At 47.9% G+C, this 20,357-nt stretch overlaps 1 protein-coding gene across 2 annotated transcripts; it reads right to left on the bottom strand.

The window, feature by feature from the left end:
• Positions 1 to 1,205: 1,205 nt before the first annotated feature.
• On the bottom strand, positions 1,206 to 20,259 carry mov10a (Mov10 RNA helicase a). Of its 2 annotated transcripts, none has more exons than XM_062471972.1 (22): positions 19,934 to 20,259; positions 19,728 to 19,833; positions 18,844 to 19,049; positions 18,304 to 18,545; positions 17,905 to 18,151; positions 17,610 to 17,750; positions 16,783 to 16,945; positions 16,066 to 16,217; positions 15,622 to 15,792; positions 14,767 to 14,914; positions 13,161 to 13,322; positions 11,753 to 11,856; positions 10,366 to 10,463; positions 8,316 to 8,414; positions 6,409 to 6,517; positions 5,814 to 5,931; positions 3,915 to 4,106; positions 3,705 to 3,776; positions 3,404 to 3,529; positions 3,058 to 3,146; positions 2,693 to 2,811; positions 1,206 to 2,152 (listed from the first exon to the last, which is right to left on the bottom strand). In XM_062471972.1, the coding sequence occupies exons 1-22, from the start codon at positions 20,053 to 20,055 to the stop codon at positions 2,091 to 2,093; spliced, it is 3,048 nt and encodes a 1,015-aa protein (XP_062327956.1). In that variant the 5' UTR covers positions 20,056 to 20,259; the 3' UTR covers positions 1,206 to 2,090. The 2 variants fall into 2 exon arrangements, with proteins under 2 accessions (XP_062327956.1, XP_062327946.1); XM_062471962.1 differs by having other exon boundaries at positions 2,678 to 2,811; positions 19,934 to 20,257.
• Between the last annotated feature and the right edge of the window lie 98 nt (positions 20,260 to 20,357).

Below are 20,357 nucleotides of genomic sequence, written 5' to 3' on the forward strand. Positions count from 1 at the left end.
CTGCAATCCACCGACCTGTGGGACTTGGCGGGTATCAAACAATTGAGTCAGGAAAACTAAATGGCGATATATGCACAAATCTCATCAAGGATAAAGAGAAATTCCATTGTGCTGAAACAAAAGGGAATTTCTCTTTGTTCTCGAAATATAAAGAATATTTCAAAGATTGGACCATAAACCCAGACAACACCGTCACAAACTACTGGAATTACCTCTTTGCGAAGCATAGCGAGGAGTATTCAGGAATACATGATGCCTTACCAGCTGATATACCAGAAGACTGGAAAGCAATCACAAGTGATCAGGCTTTGAAGAGCTTGACAGAGTATTTTGATTTCCAAATCTAACATTGCCACTATGCAGTCTGTGTGCCAAAGGTACTGTAGATCCACACTTGTCTGGTTTCACCACAAGATAGGACTTCAACATTTAAGCTTCCATGTTCTCACTTTGTCTTGCTAAGATGAATGAGTCCTGTCCTGCCTCTGTCTTTTGAGTTCTTTTAGCACCTCCTAGGTGGATTGTTTGAACAGGAAGTGATTGTTTGAACAGGAAGTCACCTGTCTGTACAGAAAGTAGCTCTTGGGTCCTTAAAGCAGCAATTTCTTATCAAGCAGACCAATGAGCTGACATGTATTTCATTTACTGCCGTATTTTTTTTTAACATTTCATCTGTACTGTCATTGTCAGTGTTATGTAACTTCATATTCTAATCGTTGGTCCTATTTGTGTGGATGCCTGTATAAACATTGTAAAATACAGCATATGCTGTAATTTCAGATGTATAGCGTGCTTACCTAGTGTGAAGCTTATGTTAGCTAAAATAGAGTGAAATCTATGGTGTATGTGCAAGTGCCGTATTATAATCGTATATTCAACTATTGTAGAAATGCCTACCTTTTGGTTTATTCAAAGTATACATACAAACTGCTGCATGTAGTATGAATCAGTAAGCCATCGTTACTGGACCTTGTCATTTCACCAGCAACACTATTGAATTGCTAATGTTATATTATCATTTTTGTACAGTTTCACTCATGATTCATGGATGCATCTATAACAGTTTTGTTATTAAAGACTCTTATGCCTTTATTAGACGGAGTTTCGCTGTTACATTGTGTTGCCGCATACTGAGAACTGAGTACAACTCCAGCAAATAAATGACTGACGGATTGGAATAAAGAAAATGATAACAAATCAATCTGTCAGTCATAATTTCTTTATCATATGTAGGCCTTTGCAAATATTACAACAATGTATTCATTTAGCATACCTAAAAGGGGAGGGGGAATTTGAACCTGTGATTTCTTGGTCTGCTGTGAAATGCTCTAACCACTAAGCTACAACCATCCAGTCATTCCAATGTTCACATCCAAATGTTTATTGCTTATTTTCCATTTCATCAACATCAACAACCTACCTTTCCACAGGATCGATTTATACAAGTCTGAAAAACATGATGGTGTCAGTGTGTGCAGACCCAGCATGATCGTGTCAGAGTGTGCAGACCCAGCATGATGGTGTCAGAGTGTGCAGACCCAGCATGATCGTGTCAGAGCGTGCAGACCCAGCATGATGGTGTCAGAGTGTGCAGACCCAGCATGATCGTGTCAGAGTGTGCAGACCCAGCATGATCGTGTCAGAGTGTGCAGACCCAGCATGATGGTGTCAGAGTGTGCTGACCCAGCAGTACGAGTCCCACATGTCAGATCTTCACCCTAGTAAACACAACAAGTGAGCACGCATGTTGCTGCATTATATGTGGTCTCATTCTTAAAAAAGAGAAAAAAAGGGAAAAAATCACAGAAACCCCAAAACTACATCAAAACGTATTTGATAGAAAATAGATGATCTATTCCAGTATTAGGATATTCTGGCGTGGCCTGTTGGAGAACATCTCATTAAAAAGGCTTGTGACATATTTCAGATAGTTCCATCACTGGTGGCAGTTTATTTAACTGCTTGCTGGGGTCAGAGTTCATCAACAGTCTTCTGTTGTGAAGCAAGCAGGTGGAACAGTTACATCTGTTGCCCACAGCAACCACAATGATGCTCTCACTCTGGTGTCGCTTTGTGATGTCACCAGGAGGCTAGTGTTCATTCCTCCATTCTGGATGGATGAACTGTTGCAAGGGGCTCTCATCTGACTCACCTGGGGAAACACACACAGGCAGACATGCAAACATATGAACACACAGACACACACACAGGTAGACACACAGACAGTAAAGGGAAAGGAGAGAGGAGGAGAGATCAGAGAAGCTTAAAACTGAGTAGATTACTCTTGTTAATGTTAGCAAGCTGGATGTTGTAGCTAACTCTAACAGTGTTAGCAGGCTGGATGCTGTAGCTAACTCTAACAGTGTTAGCAGGCTGGATGCTGTAGCTAACTCTAACAGTGTTAGCAGGCTGGATGCTGTAGCTAACTAACAGTGTTAGCAGGCTGGATGCTGTAGCTAACTCTAACAGTGTTAGCAGGCTGGATGCTGTAGCTAACTCTAACAGTGTTAGCAGGCTGGATGCTGTAGCTAACTCTAACAGTGTTAGCAGGCTGGATGCTGTAGCTAACTTTAACAGTGTTAGCAGGCTGGATGCTGTAGCTAACTCTAACAGTGTTAGCAGGCTGGATGCTGTAGCTAACTTTAACAGTGTTAGCAGGCTGGATGCTAACACTCACAGGCTGACTGCTCACTGTCAGACTGCACGTGGATCTTCAGGGACGCCAGGCGTGAGACCACATCGTCCTCTCCCTCAGCGTCCGCGTGGTTGAACCCCGTGTACCCCTTGTTATCCACGCAGTACCTGATAAACCTGAAAACACAGTGGTTAGAACAGTTTAGAATCACGTGGAACCACTTGTAACGCTGGGCAACACTTTGGAATGAATGTGGAACACTGAGAAACATTTGATCTGTGTGTTCTACACATTCTAAAAAGAAGTTCCAGTTCCATTTTATTGTATTGAGTTCTTTTCTATTGTAAGGTATCTTCAACCAGACCAAAACGCCCTATGTCTATGCAGGTTCTGAACCGAGGTAGACTGTTGTAGGCTCGTACTTCTCCCAGGTAGGGTCCTTGTTGAGGATAACAGGGTTTCCCACCACAATCAGCAGGGCCTTGGCACGGGTCATAGCCACGTTAAACCTCTGGGGAGATCACATGACACAGGGGAGACCAGGGATCAGGAGTCTCTCACACACACTAACTTAAACACACTCACAAACTCGCATACACACACTCTCAAACGCAGACATATTCACACACATTCACTGACACACATTCACTTACTCACACAAACTTGTGTCTGTACACACACACAATCACACAATTCCACACTCGCGTACTTGCATGCAAAGCCATACTGTGGGTTTTAAGGTAGAGGATATCTGAATAACTGACAGACCTTCTCGTTAGCCAGGAAGCCGATGTTGAAATCTTGGTCCATCTTGACGTAGTTGATGCTGCTGCGTACTGTGGTAACCATGACGATCTTCCTCTCCTGGCCCTGGAACTCCTCCACAGAGCCCACCTGTGGAGACAAGTACACACACACGTACACACACATGAACACACATGTACACCACACAAAGTAACTTATTTGGAACACTGAGGAACCCATATGGAACACTGAGGAACACATATGGAACACCAGAACCTCCCACACAGGCCATGTAGGGCGCGGTAGCAGAACATCAGAAACTGACCTTCAGGTCCTGGATGTCGTTCCACTGGTTCAGTTCCTTCACTGACTTCAGAGCCTTCTGAATTTTCTCTACCTGAATAAACCAAATTATAGTACAGTTTAAATGCTCCACACCAACATACACACCAGCCTACATTATGTATGATACTTAAAATGCAATAAAGATTTCAGAGATCTCAGCGCTCTACAGGTGTGAGGCCTGTCTTCTCACCTGCTTCCTGTAGGGGGCGATGATGCCGATGTCTCTGGGGGACAGTTTGGGCAGGTCCTTCTTGCCCTGAGTCTGCATGAGCTTGGTGAGGTAGTCCACCAGCACCTCGATCTCCGAAACGTTGAAGAAGGAAGGGCTGTTGGCTTCTCTCTCGTCCTTCCCCATCACACCGTGGAAAATGACTGGGAAGCCCTGGGAGGAACAGGAAGGTTACACACAGACAGGAAGCGCTGGGAGGAACAGGAAGGTTACACACAGACAGGAAGCGCTGGGAGGAACAGGAAGGTTACACACAGACAGGAAGCGCTGGGAGGAACAGGAAGGTTACACACAGACAGGAAGCGCTGGGAGGAACAGGAAGGTTACAAACAGACAGGAAGCGCTGGGAGGAACAGGAAGGTTACACACAGACAGGAAGCGCTGGGAGGAACAGGAAGGTTACACACAGACAGGAAGCCCTGGGAGGAACAGGAAGGTTACACACAGACAGGAAGCGCTGGGAGGAACAGGAAGGTTACAAACAGACAGGAAGCGCTGGGAGGAACAGGAAGGTTACACACAGACAGGAAGCGCTGGGAGGAACAGGAAGGTTACACACAGACAGGAAGCGCTGGGAGGAACAGGAAGGTTACACACAGACAGGAAGCGCTGGGAGGAACAGGAAGGTTACAAACAGACAGGAAGCGCTGGGAGGAACAGGAAGGTTACACACAGACAGGAAGCGCTGGGAGGAACAGGAAGGTTACACACAGACAGGAAGCCCTGGGAGGAACAGGAAGGTTACACACAGACAGGAAGCGCTGGGAGGAACAGGAAGGTTACAAACAGACAGGAAGCGCTGGGAGGAACAGGAAGGTTACACACAGACAGGAAGCGCTGGGAGGAACAGGAAGGTTACACACAGACAGGAAGCCCTGGGAGGAACAGCAAGGTTACACACAGACAGGAAGCGCTGGGAGGAACAGCAAGGTTACACACAGACAGGAAGCCCTGGGAGGAACAGGAAGGTTACACACAGACAGGAAGCGCTGGGAGGAACAGGAAGGTTACACACAGACAGGAAGCCCTGGGAGGAACAGCAAGGTTACACACAGACAGGAAGCGCTGGGAGGAACAGGAATATTACACACAGACAGGAAGCCCTGGGAGGAACAGGAAGGTTACACACAGACAGGAAGCGCTGGGAGGAACAGGAAGGTTACACACAGACAGGAAGCGCTGGGAGGAACAGGAAGGTTACACACAGACAGGAAGCCCTGGGAGGAACAGCAAGGTTACACACAGACAGGAAGCGCTGGGAGGAACAGCAAGGTTACACACAGACAGGAAGCCCTGGGAGGAACAGGAAGGTTACACACAGACAGGAAGCGCTGGGAGGAACAGCAAGGTTACACACAGACAGGAAGCCCTGGGAGGAACAGGAAGGTTACACACAGACAGGAAGCGCTGGGAGGAACAGGAAGGTTACACACAGACAGGAAGCCCTGGGAGGAACAGGAAGGTTACACACAGACAGGAAGCCCTGGGAGGAACAGGAAGGTTACACACAGACAGGAAGCGCTGGGAATCTGTCCTGCATTCATCTGGGTGTCTAGATACATTAAGGTGATCGGGGTGTTTCCACCAGAATGATTCCAAATGCTGTAATACCTTGCTTTGGGTATGTTACAATTTATTCATTTAATGCATCCAATTGAAACTAGTGCCCATTTTTCTGAGATGAAGATAATGACAGAAACATTGTCTGAATTAGTTGGTATATACCTATACACTATATATAACTATATAGTCAAAAGGATGGATTCTGTCTCAGGGAATAGAGAGTGAAGGACAGCAAAATAAAGTTGATGCTGAATACTGTGATTCATTTGAGGGTAACTTCGTCTTCAAATAGGTCACCTTCTTAGGCAGGTATTCCCAGTTGCGATACGTGTCGCGTTCCCATTGGTCAGCAAACACCTGTAGTTCGTTGTCATAGAAGAGCTGATTGGGTATTTCCAAAATGTCAGGATGGGATCTGAACAGAGACAGATAGACAGAGGCTGTTTATCAATCCGAAGAACGCTAAGAACGTACTTGCGTTCTTGAGAAGAACGTTCTTGCCAAGCGTCTTGCGAGAACGGTCTTGCAAGACCGCGAGGACCGGGAACGATTTGAGATGTGTGTGTTCTCGCAATGACTTCGGGGAAATCAGATAGTTTCTTGCTGACCAAGTCACCATCCGATGCATCCTCATTAAAAGGGGCGGATCAAGAACATTTCCGGGTATTTTTGGCGTTCTTGGTGACTTGTGTTCTTTGGATTGGAACCGTACTTGGGCAATGACGTCAAACGAGTTCGCAAGAACGGAAAAAAACAGCCAGAGACAGAGTAAAACAGAGAGACAGAGGAAAAGACGAGCTCTACAGAACACAATCATACATCGAATGATTGGAAAACAAAGTAAAAAGTACTTTGAACGAGGTAAAGATACATCAGATGTAGAGTTGCGCACCTGTAGTTACGGAGTAGCTTGGTGACGAAGCGGCTGTTGTAGTGTCCCAGCTCTCCAGTCTTCTGGTACAAAGAGTTGTGCTTCATTAGCCTCTCTAGCAGAGACAAGCCTGGGGGAGGGGGGGGAGGAGGAGGTTGACATGGAGTTGTGCGTGTTGACTACAGGTGTGTTGACAACAGGAAGTGTAACAGTGTAACGTGTGTTGATGTGTAACTGTGTGTTGAAACGTAACATTGATTGGTTATAGGTCCTACAGGCTAGTATGTGGGGATGTCCAGGAGTAGGGGAGAAGGCCGAGGTCTGGGTTGCACTGCATCTGCCCCAGGGGCATCATGTTTTTGACTAGTCTCAGAGAAAGGCGTCACGAGTTGGAAACAACACATTCCTGTGGTTTAGAAGGAGAAGAGGATGGGCCAGAAGCCAAGGAGAGGATCTAGACCTCTTGTTTTGAGTCTCTGTCTTCTCCTCTGGAGAAGAAAGGGAACAGAGAGAGCAGGTCAAGCTGACCGTAGACTTATAATAACCATGGACACAAGGCTGCCTCATGGAAGGGTGAAGGGAACTGGGAGAAATTGTGGGAGAACACTGGGAAATAGGATTATGAAGGGACGGGAAACTTCCTCATATTGACTATATAATGTGTTAGATTTTAGGAGTTGTCGTTGCATGAATTGATTGATTGTACGGACTAAAGGTTAGAAGGAAGGATGACGAGGTCTACGTGCCATTATCTGAGTGGGTGTAATCGTGTTTACATTTATCATGAGAAATGTTGCCAGAATTGGGAATCATCACACTCTCAGGGGACAAAAAAGAGGGGTATTGCCAGAGTTTAGAAGGAGAAACCCATAGAACGAGAGCCAGGAAAATGAGCTAGTTCTCCTTTTCTATCTGTGTCCTCCTCCTCCTTCAGAGGGAACATAGAGAGAAGGTCGGGCCGACATTAGAGATAGGGAACTCGTACATATGATGAATCATGGAAAAAGGGAACAAACGTGGGGGTCAGGTGGCTGAGCAGTGAGGGAATCGGGCTAGTAATGCGAAGGTTGCCAGTTCGATTCCTGGCTGTGCCAACTGACGTTGTGTCCTTGGGCAAGGCACTTCACCCTACTTGCCTCGGGGGAATTTCCCTGTACTTACTGTAAGTCACTCTGGATAAGAGCGTCTGCTAAATGACTAAATGTAAATGTAACAAACTATGGAAATATTATGATGCAATATTAGGAAATAAAAGTATGGAGGGAGGGGAATTTCCTCATATTGATTATATAATGTGCTGGACTTTAGGAGTCTCTAGCTTTTTCAGTCTTCCTGTATCAACTGCTGCATTGCTGAATAAACATCAGGTTGCCTTGATTTTGAAAGATATTCCACTCCGACTTTTTCTTTTGACCCAAACCATTCTGACAAACAAAAATATCCTGCACGTATTACTGGTTCTGATTGTAGATGTGACAGTGTTACATGCGTTTATGTGTAGACAATAGACAGTGTTACATGTGTTTATGTGTAGACAATAGACAGTGTTACATGTGTTTATGTGTAGACAATAGACAGTGTTACATGTGTTTATGTGTAGACAATAGACAGTGTTACATGCGTTTATGTGTAGATAATAGACAGTGTTACATGTGTTTATGTGTAGATAATAGACAGTGTTACATGTGTTTATGTGTAGATAATAGACAGTGTTACATGCGTTAATGTGTAGATAATAGACAGTGTTACATGTGTTTATGTGTAGATAATAGACAGTGTTACATGCGTTTATGTGTAGATAATAGACAGTGTTACATGCGTTTATGTGTAGATAATAGACAGTGTTACATGCGTTTATGTGTAGATAATAGACAGTGTTGCATGCGTTTATGTGTAGATAATAGACAGTGTTGCGTGCGGCTGCTCACCCAGTCCGTGCTGGAGAGCGAGGGGCGAGCGGAGGATGGGGCCCAGCTGCTGAGGATCACCGGCCAGAACCAGCTGACCCCCCCTTGCCCGGAGCAGACCTGGGACACGGAGAGAGGGAGGGAGAGAGAGAGATGGGAGGGAGGGGGAAGGAGAAAGAGGGGGGAAGGAGAAAGAGGGGGGAATAGAGAGAGAGGGAGGGGGAGAGAGAGAGAGATGGGAGGGAGAGAGAGAGGAAGAGGGGGAGGGAGAAAGAGGGGGAGAGAGAGGGGGGGAGAGATAGAGATGGGAGGGAGAGAGAGAGGAAGAGGGGGAGGGAGAAAGGGGGGGAGAGAGAGAGAGGGGGAGGGAGAGGGGGAAGGAGAAAGAGGGGGGGAGAGAGAGAGGGAGAGAGAGAGATGGGAGGGAGAGAGAGGAAGAGAGGGAGAGAGAGGGGGAAAGAGAGAGAGGGAGAGAGAGGTGGAGGGAGAGAGAGGGGGAGGGAGAAAGGGTGGGGGAGAGAGAGACACATAATGAACAAAATAGAAACTATCGTAGTTTCTTGATTATTGGGCAGGGCGACAGGCGTCCAGGTGGTAGTTTCATAGAATTTTAGGACATAGTTACAATGTATGTGTTTTATGTAGACAGTGAAGTGTAAGAGGATGAGGCTCTGTAGGATACTTTGCTCTGTAGGGAAAGAAGTCAGATTGTCTTAAGGTATTTATGATACCTAACTAAGAAGCCAGAGGCACGGAGGTTGGGGGATTCTTGAGTTCCCGTGGCCTAAAGGGAGCTGACCTTTTGGCCAAGGAGATTGTGTCCTGTGTTCTGTTTGTGTGTCATTAAAGGTAACTTTACTATCCTCATTTAGAGTGTGACATCAAAGAACTGTGGGACACTTGTGGTGTGGAGTCAAACTGTCACTGAGTAGTGCTGGCCAATCACAGAGATCGCTATATTGATTGATGGAACACCTTGAAGATCCTTTGTTCTAAGTTCATATAAGGCAGTGCATGTGTGATGGTTCTTCACCTCTCTTCTGAACGACCTGTAGTTTACAGCTTACATGTCCTCCGTTATGACGGGTCACAGAGTACTCTGTTAATCTGAAGTGTTGTACAAACTAAATAAATTGTATTTGAGCGGCCATCTTGACTAGTCGAATTACACAGTGCCACTAGAATTTTCCGTCACAGTAGTCAGAGGAGAGGTGGTGGGCCCAAGAGGAGAATCTATGCCTAAATTGTATGAGCTACACTGTGAGAACAGGATTAAACTGGAATGCGTGTTAAGGGCTGGGGGGACTCTGTGTGTGTATCTCAAATAGTGAGGTTGTTATGGGTAAGAGTTATATAACAAAGGCTTGCTAGAGAGTCAACAAGGCTTCGGAACAGTGAACTAGTGGGGTTCCAGGGGGGAAGCAGCTGGGATCGTTCAGAAGTGAGAACATAAGAGCTAAGAATATCCCCTATTCCCGGATTCATGCCTCAAAAAGTGAAGAGAAGGAGAGATTGTAGATGGAGGGCTGGTTAAGTGGTGGCGTGTGTTGAGATTGAGATTGGGGTGAACTGGGGTTTGAGGAGCAAGTAGAACATTGAGAGGAGTTCATCAGCACTTTAGGGGCCAGGGGATGTGCACGCATGATTGGGGTGATCAAGGACAGGTTTGGTCTTCGTCAAACTGTGGGAAGAACCTTCTAGAAACTTCCAAAAGGTTGTGAAATAGTATCAGGCAGGGCGGGGGATTGTTCCTCTGTCTATATAATGGGATGTGTAGAGAATGTGATTGCTTTTTGTATCTTCTATGTACCACTGGTATCGTGCTGAATAAATCATCAAGCCACCTTGACTTTGAAAGATATTCCGTCTCTGACTCTATCTTTGAGTTTTTTCCTTCTGAAGAGAAAACTTCTTCCACAACAAAACAGAAAGAGAGAGCAAGAGGGAGGGAGGGAAAGACGAGAAAAGAGAGATGTACAGAACAGAATCTGTGTTTTAAAGCCTGTTTTAAACCATACATTGTAGAAGAGTGGTAGTCTAGGGGGGGTAACCTGAGAGCTCTGTATCTCACCTGCGACTGCGATGACACACTCTGGCTCCACGGCCTGGCCTGCCTCGTCCACGAACACGTGGGAGAAGTGACCAGCAGGAATCCCTCCAGACACTAGCCTGGAGCAGAGGGACAGGGCGACAAGGACTTAGAGACAGGACAGGGTCAGAGAGACAGGACAGGGTCAGAGAGACAGGACAGAGTCAGAGAGACAGGACAGGGTCAGAGAGACAGGACAGGGTCAGAGAGACAGGACAGAGTCAGAGAGACAGGACAGGGTCAGAGAGACAGGACAGGGTCAGAGAGACAGGACAGAGTCAGAGAGACAGGACAGGGTAAGAGAGACAGGACAGGGTAAGAGAGACAGGACAGGGGACAGGGGGACAGGACAGAGTCAGAGAGACAGGACAGAGTCAGAGAGACAGGACAGGGTCAGAGAGACAGGACAGTCAGAGACAGGACAGTCGGAGACAGGACAGAGTCAGAGAGACAGGACAGGGTCAGAGAGACAGGACAGGGTCAGAGAGATAGGACAATGTCAGAGAGACAGGACAGGGTCAGAGAGACAGGACAGGGGACAGGGGGACAGGACAGAGTCAGAGAGACAGGACAGAGTCAGAGAGACAGGACAGGGTCAGAGAGACAGGACAGGGTCAGAGAGATAGGACAATGTCAGAGAGACAGGACAGGGTCAGAGAGACAGGACAGGGGACAGGGGGACAGGACAGAGTCAGAGAGACAGGACAGAGTCAGAGAGACAGGACAGGGTCAGAGAGACAGGACAGTCAGAGACAGGACAGTCAGAGACAGGACAGGGTCAGAGAGACAGGACAGGGTCAGAGAGACAGGACAGTCAGAGACAGGACAGGGTCAGAGAGACAGGACAGAGTCAGAGAGACAGGACAGGGGACAGGGGGACAGGACAGAGTCACAGAGACAGGACAGAGTCAGAGAGACAGGACAGGGTCAGAGAGACAGGACAGAGTCAGAGAGACAGGACAGGGTCAGAGAGACAGGACGGGGGACAGGGGGACATAAAGATAGATATGAAACAGGGACATGAACACACACAGATCCGAGAACCGGACGTTCATCCTGAACACCCAAGGATCTCTGAAATGAGGTCCATCCTTGACTAGAGGACAAAGACCATGCCTGCTCCCACCATGGTCAAACTGACAGATCTTGTACTTGCACTGTATTCTGTAATGAAGGAGTTTACTTAAATGTCATCCATAATAAATAACTAAGGAGTTGACTTATATTTGAAACTTATAAGTCAAACTTAAAAGCGATAAAACTAAATGACATTTGTATTTACCGCTTACCACAACACCCCCTTACCCGCTACCCTCCTTCTCCATCCCATCCCACCCCCCTGTCCCCCTCACCCAACCACTCCCCGTACCTTCCAGCCGTCACCAGGGTGGTCACTAGGACCTTGTACTGCATCAGGACCTTCTTGGCCGGGAGCACAAAGCAGTCCTGGGTGGCGTCCCAGTTGCAGTGCGTCTACAACCACAAAGATCCAGACTGTAACCAGAATACGATATCCAGAACACAGTGTAGTGCTGGGGAGTTTACTACTATAACCAGAATACGATATCCAGAACACAGTGTAGTGCTGAGGAGTTTACTACTATAACCAGAATACGATATCCAGAACACAGTGTAGTGCTGAGGAGTTTACTACTGTAACTAGAATACGATATCCAGAACACAGTGTGGTGCTGAGGAGTTTACTACTGTAACTAGAATACGATATCCAGAACACAGTGTGGTGCTGAGGAGTTTACTACTGTAACTAGAATACGATATCCAGAACACAGTGCGGTGCTGAGGAGTTTACTACTGTAACTAGAATACGATATCCAGAACACAGTGTGGTGCTGAGGAGTTTACTACTGTAACTAGAATACGATATCCAGAACACAGTGCGGTGCTGAGGAGTTTACTACTGTAACTAGAATACGATATCCAGAACACAGTGTAGTGCTGAGGAGTTTACTACTGTAACTAGAATACGATATCCAGAACACAGTGCAGTGCTGAGGAGTTTACTACTGTAACTAGAATACGATATCCAGAACACAGTGCGGTGCTGAGGAGTTTACTACTGTAACTAGAATACGATATCCAGAACACAGTGTAGTGCTGGGGAGTTTATTAGAGGAGCCACGTCATGTACTAATAATGTATTCATCCAGCGGACGCTTTTATCCACAGCTGTGAGAGGTGGAGATTCTGACCAGCAACTTCTAGTTCTACAATTGAATGCTCTAACCACTGAGCTTTACCCCATCCCCTATTCCACAAGAGTAAGACAGGGTATACCTCAGCGCTGGAGTGTTTGACTACAGATAGAGAAGTCATAGGTTCAAATCCCCCTGTACATCGTTTTGGATGAAAGCGTTTGCTAAATGAATACATTATTAGAAGATGATTTTAGACGGTAGATGATGTTGGGGTGAGGGTGGGGTTAAGGGTGAGGGTGAGGTTGAGGGTGGGGGTGGGGGTGAGGGTGGGGTCAGGGTGGGGGTGGGGTGTGGGTGGGGGTGAGGGTGGGAGTGAAGGTGGGGTTGAGGGTGGGGGTGAGGTTGAGGGTGGGGGTGAGGGTGGGGTCAGGGTGGGGGTGGGGTGGGGTGAGGGTGGGGGTGGGGGTGTGGGTGTGGGTGGGGGTGTGGGTGAGGGTGGGGTCAGGGTGGGGTGGGGGTGAGGGTGGGGGTGAGGGTGGGGGTGAGGTTGAGGGTGGGGGTGAGGGTGGGGGTGAGGGTGGGGTTGAGGGTGAGGGTGGGGGTGAGGGTGGGGGTCCTCACCAGCAGGTGTTTGGGTACGGTACCGGGGGCACGGCTGCTGGCGTACAGCCGGTGGACCCGGTGAGGGTCCAGGTGACCCAGCAGGCGTTCGCACAGCAGGTCCGCGGCGCTGTTGGACGGGGCGCAGGCCAGGATGTGGGACTTGGGGTCGGCCTGGTCCACCTGGGACACACACGCAGGGGAGGGGAACAACACGCTTTAGTCTGATGTGGTGAGTTAGGGTTTGGGAAGGCAGAGGAGAGAAAGGATTGTTAAATGATTGTAGTATATTTTCGTTCATCAGAAGGTTTTTGGTCGAGAGAAGTGTGGAATAGTGGAATATCTTTCTAATTCAAGGTAGGTTGATGGTTTATTCAGCAAAGCAGCAGTTGATACAGGAATACAGAAAACGCTACAGACTTCTAAGATCCAGCACATATTTATAGTCAACATGAGCAAATTCTCAATACTACCCTCACAATTCACCCACAGTCAGTTCCCTTTTCCATGACTCATCATGTGCACAAGCTCCCTATCTCTCCACTGTCCGCTCGACCTGCTCTCTGTTCCCTTTTCTCCCTCGTCGGAGGACACGGTTACTCCCCAAGGGATAAGTTAGGAGAACTGGCTCTTGACCCTGGCGTCTGTTCTGAGGTTTCTCTTTCTGGACCCTGGCAATAGCCCTCTGATGGTCAGATTTTCTACATACATGAGGCTTGTGTCTTCGTGAGGTCATACAGTGAGGCCCCTCACTGAGCGAATATAGACGTGGAATGCACTATGTCCAGACTCTTAGGAGACAGTAAGACGGAAACATGCGCAAAGAGGACGTATATGAGTTACGACGTCTTCACCTGTTTGCCTGTTCTACTGTATCAATGTACTGCTCACTGAGACCCTGTAAGGAAGCGATTCTGTGCATTCTATGTTTGAACATGTAATTGTCAGGTTGACAATTAGACACAATTGTCAGGTTCGGGGTCAAGAAAAAGTCCTGTGTGAACGTCTTGTGCGATGACGAGGGGGAGAGCTTCACCTATGATCTCTCTCTGCCCTGAGAGTGGTCATGGGCTGGGACCTGGGAATCTCTTTCTCTGAGACTGTTTTAACGTCATTACATTTACATACATTTAGTCATTTAGCAGACGCTTTTATCCAGAGCGACTTACAGTAAGTACTGGGACATTCCCCCCGAAGCAAGTAGGGTGAAGTGCCTTGCCCAAGGACACAATGTCATTTGGCACAGCTGGGAATCGAACTGGCAACCTTCAGATCACTAGCCCAACTCCCTTACCGCTCAGCCATCTGACTCCCTCATTACTGCCTGACTGTCACTATCTATTTTTACATTCTTAGGGCACACATTGTGCCCTAAAAAAAATTGGCCTCCAGCCTCCAGAGCTGAGACACATGATTGAGACCTAAGCCTGGTGTTGTGTTGTAATTAATTGTCAGGGGTCTGGTTTACTCTCACAATCTGCAGATTGATAACACTTAAAAAACATTCTAAAATCTACAACCCAATTGAACTAAAGTCACTCTGTTAATGAAAAGACGGACAAAACACTTTCTTCATCACTGCCCAGCCCAGCCCAGATTAGTCCACTCTAGTCAGGTACTCTTGTACCTGGGTCATGGCTTCCACCAGGGTGATGGTCTTGCCGGTGCCTGGTGGTCCGAAGACGAGATAGGGGGCAGGCTTGGAGGCTCCGGCCACGATGTGCTGGATCACAGCATGCTGCTCGGGGTTGTCTTCCAGCTGACGGTTAAACATCCTGGATACAAACCCAGCACACACCTCTATTAACACAGCACCACAAACCCAGCACACACCTCTATTAACACAGCACCACAAACCCAGCACACACCTCTATTAACACAGCACCACAAACCCAGCACACACCTCTATTAACACAGCACCACATACCCAGTACACACCTCTATTAACACAGCACCACAAACCCAGCACACACCTCTATTAACACAGCACCACAAACCCAGTATACACCTCTATTAACACAGCACCACAAACCCAGTACACACCTCTATTAACACAGCACCACAAACCCAGCACACACCTCTATTAACACAGCACCACAAACCCAGCACACACCTCTATTAACACAGCACCACAAACCCAGCACACACCTCTATTAACACAGCACCACAAACCCAGCACACACCTCTATTAACACAGCACCACAAACCCAGCACACACCTCTATTAACACAGCACCACAAACCCAGTACACACCTCTATTAACACAGCACCACAAACCCAGCACACACCTCTATTAACACAGCACCACAAACCCAGTACACACCTCTTACAACTAGTACAGAGAGACGCTAAGAAGATCCCCACATGCGAGAGAGAACTGAGAGAGAACCAGGAAAGGGAGGGAGAACCATGCAAGGGAGGGAGAACCGGAGATGCAAAGAAGAACCCTGAATGCGAGGGAGAACAGGAGGGAGAACCGGACCTGAGTTTGGGCAGGGGGGTCTCGGTGCTGGCAGAGGCCTTGGGGAAGAGCAGGTCATCCAGCCGGTGTAGGGTCGCCAGGTCCACGGCCCGATGCTGGAGCTTCAGGGGGTAGCGGTTGAGGGTGAACTCCACGTCGAACTTCATGTTACTGAGGAAGACCTCCAGAAGTCTTACAGACACAGACATGTTACTGAGGAAGACCTCCAGAAGTCTGGGTTCTGACCAGACAGAGACTGTTCAACAAGTCGGACCCCCATACAGCTCCAAAACAATAGATGATTTATTGTACATTCATGCAGATAGGGTTGGGTTAGGGATAAGGCTATGGTTAAGGTTAGGGTTAGGGTCAAGGTTTAGGGTCAAGGTTTAGGGTCAGGGTTTAGGGTCAGGGTTTAGGGTCAGGGTTAAAGTTAGAGTCAGGTTCTGGAAGCTAGAGTTTTACCTTTTAGAAAAGCCCATTTTAACTCTGTCCAGCTCTACTCTGTGTACGTAGCCTGTGTAGACGGTGATTGGCTGGACCTTCTCCTCCGACCGAGACACCCTCAGACAGTCTCCTCGGAGGACAGACGGCCTGTTCTCAGCCACACCTGGCACCTGGCAGGGAAAAAACACATGGGGCTGTTGGATTTAAATCTACGTTTATGGATGGGATTGGTTGCACTGCCTGGTAGCTTAGCTCTAGGTGATGTAACACACATCAAGTGCACCTACACTTTTCATGGTGATGCAAACAGTGTTTGACCCTGGTGGGATTATCGACATGGCTCTCATGCTTTCAGAACTCAGAGGAGCACAGGAAGAGGAAAGGGAGAGGCAGGAAATGAAAAGAGACTAAATGGAGAGACAGGAAATAGTTTTTTAAATGTGTTGTTGCTTGCTTTCCTCCAGGTACACTTTCGGGGATCACGTTGTTTAACTGTAATTTGTTTAACTACCTGCTCTTCTGGTTCTACCCACCGCCACTTATTTGCTTTTCACAATGTATGCTTCATATTTTGGCTACCTGCAATGTTTTAGGGCTCGTTGTTCATGATCATTGACCTATACACTTTTTGTAAAGTTATTTCTTGTAAGTCGCTTTGGATAAAAGCGTCGGATAAAAGCGTTGGATAAAAGTGAATAAATGTAATGTAAATGCAGGAAGTCTGTGTCTCTTTACCCGGAGGGTCAGCAGCTTCTTGTTTGTGTGATCCTGAGTCATGGTCTGACCACGCAGGTCATACCTCCTGATGTCCACCTCCATCTGGATCTCCTCCAGGTGCAGCAGCAGATGGAAGCGCTGGGAGTAGTTCTTCATCCTCACGGGACAGAAGAGGAGGGCTCTGAGGGACAGACGGACGCAGGGACAGAGAGGATGGGTAGAGGGACGGGGAGGGAAGGTGGAGAGACAGACAGGACAGTGAGGGTGGAGAGATAGACAGGACAGGGTGAGTAGAGAGATAGACAGGACAGGGAGGGTGGAGAGACAGACAGGACAGGGAGGGTAGAGGGACGGGGAGGGAGGGTGGAGAGACAGACAGGACAGGGAGGGTGGGTGGAGAGACAGACAGGAGAGGGAGGGTGGAGAGACAGACAGGACAGGGAGGGTGGAGAGACAGACAGGACAGGGAGGGTGGAGAGACAGACAGGACAGGGAGGGTAGAGAGACAGACAGGAGAGGGAGGGTGGAGAGACAGACAGGACAGGGAGGGTGGAGAGACAGACAAGACAGGGAGGGTGGAGAGACAGACAGGAGAGGGAGGGTGGAGAGACAGACAGGAGAGGGAGGGTGGAGAGACAGACAGGACAGGGAGGGTAGAGAGACAGACAGGCCAGGCCAGGGAGTGTTGACAGATGAAAAAAAATGCCAAATAATGTGTGATTCACTTTTACTTTCTTAATCCACAAATGCATCGTTGTGAGTGTCAGATGTCTCTCTTAAATGGGTCAGGGTTCGGTAGAGAGCAATGTGAGTAAGCTGAACGTCTTATGAGGGTCTTCTTTCACCTGACAGATGGCAGTTTCTGTCTGGCTGCATCTGACAAGTACTCTGAATCCTCCATATTCTGCCTGGACAAGTCCTTCAGGTAAAGAGGATAAATATAGTCTCCAAGTTTCACGCTCGGTCTGAGATGATGGACCACAGAACTGTGAGGAAAAGAGAAAAGATGAGCTCCTTGAGTCAGACCACCAAAATCTTGTTTGAATTTACTTGGTACTTTTAACATGCACCATTTGCATGTCGCTTGGGATAAAAACATCTGATGACTAAAACATCAACCGTAAACACTTCGCTCATCACCTCTCAGGGGGTTCCCCCTCCACGATCACGGTGTTGACAGGCCTGCGGATGGCCACCTGGTAAGGCCGGTAGGCCTCCTCGGGCCCCAGCTCCACCCCCAGTGCGCCCCGAGCCCAGGCCTCCATCTCCCTGAGGATGCAGAAGGGTTTGGACCCGGGCCGGTCGGGGCAGAACTCAAAGTACATGGTGGCAGGGAAGTGTCCGTAATGATGCAGGCGGTACTGCACCTCCACCTGGTAGCTCTCTCCTTGGAGAGGAGAGGAGGAAGGGAGGGAGGGGGGGGGGGGGAGTGAGGAGGGAGACACTGTGTAGATGGTTGAGTAGTGTGTGTTCACATGTGTGTGCATTGCTGTGTGTGTGAGTGTGTAGGTGTGTGTGTGTGTGTGTGTGTTTCCTCACCAGGGCTGAGGAGCAGAGGGCTAGTCCGGGTCACCCTCCTCTCGTCCAGCAGGGTGAAACAGCTCATGCGATGCAAGGCGGTGTAGAGGGTGAAGTGGACACTGCCCTTCCCCTCGTTCAGGATGTGGAACTTCACCGCAAACAGCTGCCCCAGGCGGCCCACGCTGATGTGGATCTTGCCGCCGGTCACCGCGGGATCTGAGGTCATCACTATCCCCCCCTTGTCAGAGGTCAGCTCCTTCCTGGGAGGCAGACAGACGGAGGGATGGAGGGAGGGATGGAGGGATGGAAAGACAGAAAGAAAGGTTGGAGAGGCGGAGACAGGCAGACAGACAGGTAGACAGACGACCAGACAGACAGGCAGAGAGATTAAAAGCAATAATCTTTTTCATGCCAAATGATGGAAACGAAACGACTAGAAAGTCTAACTAGCTTTCAGAAACATTTCATACTCTTCAACAACTCATCTGAAAACTGCCATCCAAGTTCAGGAAACCTCCGCCCCACACCTGGTCAGGTGATCTGGTCAACACAACTCACCTGTTCATCTTTAGTCTGTTGAGGACCTCTTTAGCCAGCCGCTTCTTGGGAGTCAGCAGCAAGGTGTCTGGGTCGCGGGCGGGGTAGGAGCCAGAGGATGAGGTCGAGCTCCTTGCCCCTCCAACCACATGGGGTGTGGGGGTCCCTGGGCTCCCCTTCTGGCCTCCCTGTGGCCTCCTCCACTGGTCCCCATAGTAAACCCGAACCTTTCACATTGTTGGAGATATTACAATATATGTACCTGTGTGATCATGTCTGCTCAATGCATTCTTCCCTTCATTGTTTTAATATTTAGGGAGCCAGGTTAGGAGGTTGTCAGGAAGGCCGAGTCTATTTTGATGTGTGTGACTGTGTGTGTTTGTGGGTGTGTGTGTGTAGTCACTACAGCCTGGGGAAACTTGGCAGAGCTGAACCGTGGCTGTGTGGACTTTGAGGAAAACTGAAAAGACTGCCAAGGTTCTGTTCCCCACCAGAAGCAGCTGCGTCGTTGTGATATCAAATTAAGACTGTCTTATGTTGGGGGGGACATTTCTGTAAGCAAACTGTAGAAAGTTGATCATTCTGCGCGCTTTCTGCTTTTGCTATACCCTGCTATCCACAATGCTTTCATATATTATTTATTGAATTAAAGACAACACTCTCCAATGTTTTCTGTACCCTTCAAGAAGTAATTAATCCACTACATCATCGACAGGAGACCGAGTTTTAGCAGTGGTACCGTTCGGACATGTCCGTTCCAATGCCAACGTCCCCCGCTATAACCAGCGTTTAAATCCAAACCTAGGCTTTTAGTTGAATCATATTCCCAAATAAATGAATTTATGCTTACTACATGGCGTGTGGATGTACAGCACAGCTTATAAAACGCGTTCCAGTTGTCGTACCTGAGATTCGACGTTTATGTGTACTCTCCCCTTCTTGATGTAGGCTTTGTTGAATTTTTGAAGGGCATAGATAACGGTGGAGAAGTTAGGGTATATATATCCATCTCTGGAAAATACAAGATAAACAGTTGAACATATTTTTTTTATAATGGGGGAATAGGCAGTTAGCCAAAATACGCTTCCGTAAGAATCTAAAGATACTTTACCTGTTTTTAAATTCCAAGTTATAAATGTCACGAAGTTCCTTCTTATTCGTTTTCGATGTTCTGTTTCCCAGAAATTCAACGAAGTCCAGTCCGGATTCCAAACAGTCCTTTAATGATGGCATGTTGCGTCTAAATTCAGGTTGTTATTAATGCTATGTGATTATTTATTGGTAAAGTCCAAAGTATAATGTCCACGGCCCAAATAGTTGACGTCAGTCGTAGGCTAGAGTGGGCATTCTGGCAGTGCTGTTGATGAACGCGTTTTACGTACCTTCGCGCAGTTGACCAAATCTCTATATCCCGCATCACTTCAACGTCGCATATGGACACCCATCCGTACTTTACCAGGTCTGAGCTTGGTTAGGGCTGCTGAAACGATCCAATATGTCACGGGGATAGGGCAGGTCTGAAAGACGCAGCTTAC

This window comes from Osmerus eperlanus, chromosome 1, assembly GCF_963692335.1.
Source record: "Osmerus eperlanus chromosome 1, fOsmEpe2.1, whole genome shotgun sequence".
NCBI lineage: Eukaryota > Metazoa > Chordata > Actinopteri > Osmeriformes > Osmeridae > Osmerus > Osmerus eperlanus.